Source organism: Manis pentadactyla, chromosome 7, assembly GCF_030020395.1.
Source record: "Manis pentadactyla isolate mManPen7 chromosome 7, mManPen7.hap1, whole genome shotgun sequence".
In the NCBI taxonomy this organism is placed as follows: Eukaryota; Metazoa; Chordata; class Mammalia; order Pholidota; family Manidae; genus Manis; species Manis pentadactyla.
The window spans coordinates 96,138,456-96,147,511 of NC_080025.1; the positions used below are offsets into that span (position 1 = coordinate 96,138,456).

General features: G+C 49.0%; 1 protein-coding gene and 1 pseudogene across 2 annotated transcripts in view; both read right to left on the reverse strand.

The window, feature by feature from the left end:
* The window catches only part of RAPGEF5 (Rap guanine nucleotide exchange factor 5), a 217,906-nt gene extending 215,894 nt beyond the window's left edge, over positions 1 to 2,012 (reverse strand). For both annotated transcript variants that reach the window (XM_036877421.2, XM_036877411.2), the window contains exon 1: positions 1,754 to 2,012. In XM_036877421.2, coding sequence (XP_036733316.2) covers positions 1,754 to 1,975 — 222 coding nt within the window. In that variant the 5' untranslated portion in view covers positions 1,976 to 2,012. The remainder of the gene's footprint in view (positions 1 to 1,753) is intronic.
* A 2,870-nt stretch (positions 2,013 to 4,882) lies between these two features.
* On the reverse strand, positions 4,883 to 5,599 carry LOC118908273 (RNA-binding protein 3-like; annotated as a pseudogene).
* Positions 5,600 to 9,056: the final 3,457 nt, after the last annotated feature.

The window sequence follows — 9,056 nt, forward strand, 5'->3', positions numbered from 1 at the left end:
ATTCCAAAGCCAAAGGAGGAGAAAACAGTTGAAAAGTATGGGTTTCCAACAGTGGAAAATTTGGCAATCTTCCCCCAATAAAAAGACTGGCCATGCACTTATGTAATGTGTTTGGAATGTCCCAAAGAGAAGTAATACGGTATTAGAATCAAAGAAGGGTTAATAAAGTATACATTGTTTGAAGCAACCACTTTCAGAATAATTAAGAAGATTAAGGGTAAATATATATTTTGGCAAGGCACACATCATCCCAGGCAGCAAGAAACACAAGCCTTTATACAGATGAACACACAGATCTATTTATACAGAAACCCTCAGCAATTCTCCTCACAGATTGCCTGGCTGCCCTCATGTCTTCAGTATTCTGTGCCATGAAAAAGTAACTGTCAAGGATAATAGGAACACGATTTGACCTACTTTTCCCTAGATGCCGGCAAAGTCTGTAACTCTGATTCTTGTGTTTATTTAGCTATCACACCTTTGGGACATTTCCTTGCTTTCCTTGAAGGCAATCCTGTATGCCACGCATTAAGGTCACTTGTAGGCAATTCCTAAACCCCTCTGGTAGTAGCTTTAAGACATCCTACACACCCAGCTCCTCCTTAGAACATCCTTTTGAGATTGATCATGTACAGTACACCTACATGGGAAGGAGAATGCCTAGGAAAGGAAGAACGCAGCCTAGAGAGCCTGAAGACTACATCAATTCAAACCCTTCCCTGCTCCAAGGGAAGCCACACCAAGAGAAAGACTTCTTCTTCCTCTCAACATCCACAAACCTGTTATCTTTGAAGGAGCTTAAAGTCCCCCAGTAGGGTTGTCTTTTAAGGCAGACAACCCAAGACTTCATCTTTAAATAACATCCCCCCAAAATCTACATTCCTGCAGCTTCTCAGTAAAGCTCGGTTTTTTTTGAACTTAGTAGAAGCCACCAAAGGTGCCCTAAAGCTCCGGTGAGCAGGGAAACCTGAGTAAGTCGATCCCTTAGGCCAGATCAGGGCCTGCTGACTGGCTTGTGAAAGATCCCAGGAGAGAATCAGCAGGCCATCCCGCTTCTCTTAACAGACAAAACATGTCTGACCTGCTCTAGCTGTGAGATGCACTTAGAACCCAACGAAGGACACTCCTTCACCAGGAAATTATATCCGAACACACCATCAGGAAGTCAATATTTACGATCCTGGGGGCCGTGCACCCTCCTGCTCAAGGGAGCGTTACCGAATGCCAAGCGCTGGAGACTCTGGGACCCAGGAGCTAGAACGTCCAACTCCCGGGTCTCCCCCCTCGTCGGTGGCGGCGGCCGGAGCCCGTGCCCATGCCCATAGCTTGCAAAGTGGCGTTCAAAACACGCGCACAAGTCTCATGCCTCCTGCAATATGAGCTCCCACTCGTGGGGCCTGAAGCTTGCTGCCGGGACAGGGCTGGCCGACTGTTAGGCACCGGACACCTGCAGCTTCCCTCTGGGGAGAGGCAAACGGCCCTTTTCCCGGCGGTGCCCACTGTCCGGCAGCCTGATCCACGCACCCTTGGGTTAAGTCAGGTGCACCTGGGCGACGGGAAACCGTGGCTCACCGGGGGTCACTCACCGACCCCGCCGTCCAGAGCCCGTTTTCTGCCCAGTCTGGCACAAGGGTGCCCCTCCCGCCGCCTCCCCAACTTCCAACGCCTCCCTCAGCTGCCCGGGAGGGTGGGCGCGGGCTCCACGTGCGCGCCGCCCAAGCCCACTCGGGCCTGGCCGCCCGGGGCCACTCACCCGGCCCCCGGCGGCGCTCCGCTTCCTCCGCAGCGTAAGCCCGCTCCGCAGCAGCGCCGGCAGGTCTCTCAGCCGCGGCCGCGGCGCCGACAGCTGCTCGCGCTCCGGCTCCCGGGCGCTGGGGCTGCGGCGCAGGGCGCCGTCCGCCGCTGCCACCGCCGCTGCCAGGGCCGGGCTCTCGCACGGCGGCTGCATCTTGACGGAGCCCACGGCCATCCTCATGCCCTGGCGGCGGCTGCGGCGCCGGCAGCTCCTCTCCCCCGCGCTCGCCTCCGCGCGCCGTCCACGCCTTAGCCAGGCAGCGAGAGGGCGAGACTGCGGCTCGGGCGCGGGGCGCGCTGCCAGCCGCTGCCCATTGGCGCGCGCCCGGCCCCCGCCAGGCCCAGCCCCGCGCACCTCCCCTCCCGGCCCAGGTGCGCCCGGCCCCGCCCCCGCCCCTCCCTCGCCAGCGGCTCACCTACGCCGGGGACCTGGCCCCCGCTCAGCCACTCCCGGGGCCCTCTTCGGCGGGACACCTGCGCACCCGCTCATCCACAGGTACGGATTCCCAGAATCCTCCACCAACGCCCCATTCCCTTTGGGCGGAAAAGACCTACTTCTCTCCATTTTCCTAACAGCTAAGGTTGATTTAAACTTCAACCAAGTGAACCAGGAAGTCTGGGGCACTCCTTCATCCCCCAACGCCTCCTTACTTTTTGCACAGCCTAGCCCCAAATCATATGGCTATTCCTAGAAACCGGTTTTGCCATAACTTCAAAATAGAGTGTATTCTGCCCCTACACTGTCCCTTCTTTGGCACACTAATCATGAAAGGATAAAGGGAGAAAACTTTTCTTGGTTAGGATCGGCGTTTAGCAAAATAGGAGCAAGACTGGTGACCTGAAGGTGAATCTCTGTTAACTTGTTGGAACCTGACTTCCCCTGAAAGCCTCATGCCTGTGATGAATGTGTTTGGTGAACTGTAAAGGGCTACCATGGTGTGAATCATTGTTTACACCACTCCAGGAGCTAGAAATAGTGGGGCATTGAGATTGAAACTATTCTAGCAGGGCCTTAAAATCCAAATGGCTGTGCATCTTCACATCCCTGGCCCAATTTGTCTTCAACTAGGGCCAGCTAGAGCATTGACTCCCTATCAGTAGGACACTGGGTCTCCATCTTTGCCTAAGACTTGTAAGAAATGCATAATCTTATTCATGTCAAAAAATTAAATGGGCAAATAAGGATTAAGGATGTCAGTGCCCTCAGTTGCTTTACCACTGTACCCTCAGCCCCTCACATGATAGATGCTTGGCATATGTATATGGAAATAGGGCCATGTAAGGAAAAACAAATGACCTCTGCCCTCATGGAACTTAAGATTTGGCCCAGGAGAAGATAAACATAGAAAAAACAAGATACTGCTTTGTACTCTTGGTAATTGCCAAGTGAGTGTGGATAATGAGCATTCTGGGTCACAGGAGTGAGAAATGCTTCTAGCCTAGGATGGGCAAAGAAGAGTCAATGAAGGGAGTTTGAGTTGTGCCTTAAGGCTGAGTGCAGAATATGCACACTTGGGCAGAAGGGAGGGTGAGGATCCTTCCATAAAGAAGGAAAACCATAAGAAGAACAAGAAGGTGGTATGACGCAGAATCTACTGGGCACTGAATGTGTCATACTGGCAAGAGAGAGGGATAGCATAATGGAGAAGCAAGAGAAAATGTAAGAATGAATGCTGGTGACACACTGCAGAAGGCCTTAAATATTGTCACCTTAAGCTGTGTTTACTGGAAAGAGCTCTGCAATAAACTCTATAGTCCAGTACAGTTTCCAAATACCTCTCATACATCTTTACTCAAGGCCAAAACCCTACTTGATGTACCATATAAGACTGTACCAGTTTATATATGTTGAAATAAGTATGCACCAGTTGGTAATCAGTCACTGCCTTGAGCCCCAGAATGAGAGCCCATACTGCAAACTTCCTCCTGGAACACCAACTGAAAGTCCCCTGATAATACCTTTAGAGGCAGGAGTTTAGACTTTATCCCATAGATTCTATGGCACTGATCCAGGGACTAAAACCCAGTTATCAGTAAGGCCTTTGGAAATTTGGCTTGGGTTAAGGTGGCAAACGATAATTGCCAGCCTCTCGATGTAAGACAGACGATAGGGAGTAGTAGGAATGTGTAAACAGAGAAACAATGCCACTGTTTAGCTCAGTATGAGCGATGTCTCACCCCAGGACCTTTGCTGTACCCTTTCCCTGGAATACTCTTCCTCTGCTGTGCTGCCCAACAGAACTTTCTGAAATGGTGGAAAAATTTTATATCTGTTTTATAGCCACTCACCACATGGGAGTGCTTGAAATGTGGCTGGTGTGCCTGAAAAACTGAATTTTTTATTTTATTTAACTTTAATTAATGTAAGTTTATGTGGCCACATGTGGCTATGTTACTCTATTAGAAAGCAAGTTTTGAGAAATTCGTTGTTTCCCTTCCTGAACTCCTTAAATTTGTTTTTGTTTTTGTCTTTTGCTTTGTTTTGTTTTCAGGTTTCAGCTTTTTTATCAACTCTATGCAGGACATTGTAAACACTACACGAGGCACAACAGAGTTTTTTTTTTGTATGAAAAAAAATGACATTCACAAATATTTTTAAGAAGCTTCTATTAAAATTGGGGTGGTGATCTTGAGTTAAAAACACCTTTAAGTAATCATGTTCTTGATTTCTTGTAGTTTTATTCAGAAATTTATTCCTAACTATGATAAACATTGTGTACAGGTTTTCTGAATGTCCCTAGATGCACATTTAAAAAAATAAATCAGCCTGGCCAAATATTTTTTTTGCCAGAACCAATAATCCTGAGAGCCCAAACTCAAAAACTGGGAAAAGGAAAAATACCCAGACTCTACAAATGTCCCAGAATTTGTCATTAAATGGGAGGAAAAAAAACTTTAAGACACATGGAGCTTTCCAAAAGGTCTGTAGCAAGCTACCTTGGGAACTTAATTCAAAACAGAAATTGATGTACTAAACCAGATGTTTCAACGCAGCTCCAAAAACCTTTACAAACACAGCCATTTAGAAGGATGATCCTGGACCAGAAGTTGTTTTATTCTCATGTATATTAGGTGTGCATGCCTCTTCTCAGTGGTCATGATTGTCTCTATAATTTCCTCCTGAGTAGTGGTCATAACCACCTGGCTTCTGCCACCAGAACCTCTGGACCTTCCACATTCAGATCTGGATCCTCCAGGTCAACTGTCATACTACCACTCCCATAGTACTGGTCCCCACCAACTCTAGAGTAGCTGCGAACATACCAGGGGGCCCAAAGGCACTCCCTCAGGTTTCGCAGGCCAACTTGCCCACGTGATGCACACAGATATGGCAGTGTCCAGATACTCTCCATTCATGGCTCTCATGGCATCTGAGGCATGCTCTGGACTGATGAAGGTGATGAAGCCGGGATCTCTGAGTACCCCCGTCCTTGACAATGACCACCTCAGAAATAGGCCCAAAGCTGCTGAAGTGGTCTTCCAGAGCTTGCTCGTGGATGTTGAAGTTGAGCCCTCCCACAAAGAGTTCCTTCTTCCGAGGACACAGCAGTGAATTCAAGTCCCAGAAATTAAGAAGTGAAAAGGCCGCAGAAACAGCTGCAGCCAGGCAGCAGAGAGACTGGGGGCTGCTCCTTAAATTTTTTAACTGAAATGTCTCCATTTTATTGAGTCCTTCCATGACGATGTGATTTAAAATTGTAGCACTTCCCATCTACTCCTTCCTATTCCTACCTCCTTCCTAGCCCTGCATAGAGTTTACTGCTGTCTAACATTCTATAGATTTTAGTTATTCATTTTGTCTATTGTCTGCCTCCCCATAACAAGAATGTAAGTCCTTCAAGGACCTGACTTTTTTTCCTTTTGTTCAGTATCTAGAGCATATCAGTTGAAGAATTGAATTTTTCAACATATAAGAACCTGGCTCTTCAAAAGGAGCTTGATCTGGATTTTAACATAAAATCTCCAATTTTGAAATGTTGGAAGTTCAAAAAAAGTAAATCTTATATATGCCATCACACAGGTTGAACAAAACCACTGGGGTACCAGAGCGAATTTTTACTTAGGAAAATGCTATTATCGAAGCTAAAGTTTACAGAAATACCTATGATATGAAAATACAAGTTTTACTGGCTATTTGCAGTGAGAGATAATGGGAGATAACTCTGACATTTAACGTAACGCTGCAGAGTGGTCGGAATTAGTGAGGTTGGTGGAAGCGGGGATATTAGATGTCAGACTTTGCATAAGAAAGCTCCTCAGTCCTTGGGCCTGTGTAAATACTTCAGACGGTGTTACAGAATATTTTACAAAGATGACCAAAACAGTATCTCCTATCCTCCAAGAGCTTCTGCAACATGATCTTGCCTCTCTACCATGAAGAGATGGGGTTTCTTTCTCCATCCCCTTGAATCTGGGCTGGCCCTGTGACCAATAGAATATATAGCAGAGGTAACAGTGCCAGTTGTGTAAGTAGCCCTTAGTTGGCCAGTAGCTTTCACTTCCTGCTCTCTTGGAATGTATGTTCTCTGGTGCCTACGCTCAGAACCAGCATCCTTGCTGCACAAGCCCAAGCCACTGGGAGAGTCCACACAGGGATGCTCCGGCAGCTGAACTCCCACCCAACAAACAGCATCAATTGCGGCCCTTTGTAAACCATTCTGGACACCCAGAGCAGCTGAGCCTTCACATGACCCTGTGCTAGCCTACGTCTGACTGCAGCCGCAGTGAGAAGCTGAAGCAAGAACTCCTCAGCAACCCAATCAACCCACCAAACTACGAGAGAGAATGGTTTCAAGCCATTAAGTTCAGATATTTGTTATACAATAGATGACTAGAACACATGATTCAGAAAAGTATGAATAACATACTCCCTCATGAATAAAAAGGATGGTCTTTTATGTCCATATTTGTATGTGTGTAAAGACACTTGAAATTTCTTGCAAGTGGCCTGAATTGGCTGGCTACCTGGAAAAAGGAAAGAAAGGAGATTTTCATGTATAACTTCTTATATCTTCTGTTTTTTTAAAAATACATGTGAATTGGTGGGGGGAAGGGAGGGATAAGGGGATTAAGGGGGATTACAATTAGCACACATAATATAGGAGGGGGGCGCTGGGAAGGCAGCACAGCACAGAAAAGACAAGTAGTGACTCTATAGCATCTTCTATGCTGAAGGACAATGACTGCAACGGAGTGTGGGGTGGGGACTTGATAATGCGGGGAATCTAGTAACCACAGTGTTGCTCATGTAATTGTATATTAATGATACCATAATAAAAATAAATAAATAAATACATGTGAATTCAAAAAATTAAACTTAAAAAATGGCTCCAGATTTTAAAAAGTTAGGGAGGTAAGGGTGCTAGTTTTAGGGGTTTTACTGACTAAACTGGAAAGCGCCCAAGTGAACAGCCAGAGCAAAGGATGAGCTGGAGCTCAGGAGAAAGGCCTGGAGAGGGATACACCAACATCCACAAACTGTGAGTAAAGGGTGGGGCCAGACCCGGGTGCCCAGAGTGAAGGGCCCCCACCCATAAGATGGCGAACCTCCTGCTTCTCTTCCGGGTCCTCAGTTCCCGCCGGCGCCACCTGAAGCCCAATCACCCCTCACCCCCCTCCCAATCCCAGCACCTAGCCAATAGCCACCAGCCCCGTAGAAGTGACACCTCAATCACCCCATGCCCCTTCCTATATAACCCAGCACCTTTCCCCAATAAAGCGGAATTCTCCGGTGAATTGCTGCTGTGTGTGGCTCCTTTCCTTTCATTGGTGCCGAAACCCGGGAGACGGGACACCCCAACTGGGCCCCGTCTTCCCCCGACACCAGCAGCAGCTTGCCCTCGTCCTCTTTTTCCGGCGCTGGCTCCTCACACTCACCACTGCTCTTTGGCCTTTGGGTAAGTTTTCCCCCAGAGTGGGCCACTCTTCCCCGAGCTATCGCAGTGCCATTGACCGTGATCGTCCGGCAAGGCCCTGACGCTCGGGGACGAGGAGGGAGCTCTCCCCGCCTTAGGCCTTCACGGCTGCGGCGGACCCCCAGGCCCCTCCTCCAACAGCCATAAACGAGGTGACTCCTTTGCGGATGAGAACGCTCCCTTCCCCCCCCCCCTTCCGTACCTTCCGCCGAAAATTCCTAGTACTAGGTACCTCGTGACTCTGGTACTCTGCCTTCTTAGAGAAGTCTGGGTGACGACCCACACTTCCTAAGAAATTCCGACTCGTATACGAGTTTCCGCAGACCACCAAGGATCACCGGGGACGCCCTTTGTCTCCTTGCCGTCTGCTCCCAGTCCGAGGATCTCCGTTCATCTTCCCCTGTTTGTCTCCTTCTCTGCCCTTTAGCCATGGGAGCCTCCTCATCCCTCCCTAAAGATTCACCTCTTGAATGCCTGCTCAAGCATCTAGCCACCCTCTCCCTGACGCCTGATATAAAACCAGAACTTCTCCGTAAATACTGCTCCCAAGATTGGCCGACATACCCCCTAGACAATAACAACCAATGGCCCGCAGGGGAACTCGTGATCCTAACATCACTCGCGATCTCTTTAACTACTGCCAGCGCCTGAAAAACTGGAAGGAGATTCCCTATACCGAAGCTTTCCGCCTCCTCCCCCGCCTCCCCCCAAGTTCTCCTAGCCTGCGAGCCTTCTCCCCCGCAGAAGCCTCCCGCCCACTCCCTTCCCCCTCCTCTCCTACAACAACCCCTCCCCCTTCCCCCCCACCATCTCCTCCCCCACCTCACCCCCCTGCAGATCAAGCCTGAGCGTTTCAGCCCCCCTCTAAGTCCCAGGAGCCCCCTCCGTCTTTCCCCCATCACCTGTTTCTCCCCCACAGACTGAGCCAGAACCCTTCAGTCCCCCACCGCCGTGGGTCTCCGCTCTCGAGATATCTTCACCTGCTGCTTAATAGCAGGTCTGAAAAAAGCAGCTCATAAAGAGTCAATTTTCAAAAGCTCCCTCCGAGTTCTTAGACAGACTCACTCAAGCCCTATTACAGTTACCAGCCTGGACCCAGAAACGCCTGACGGGAGACATGTCCTTATGACATACTTCCTAGCTCAAAGCTACCCTGACATTAAAGCTAAACTCAAAAAGTTAGAACAGGGCCCCGCTACCCCACAGACTGAGATCCTAACAGTGGCCTTTAAAGTCTTCCATAACCGGGAGGAGGAGAAGGAACGCCGTAAACAAAAGGCTGATCAGGCCAATTTCCAAATGTTGGCCCAGCTGATAAAACCACAACCTGGGCGCCCCTTTACAAAC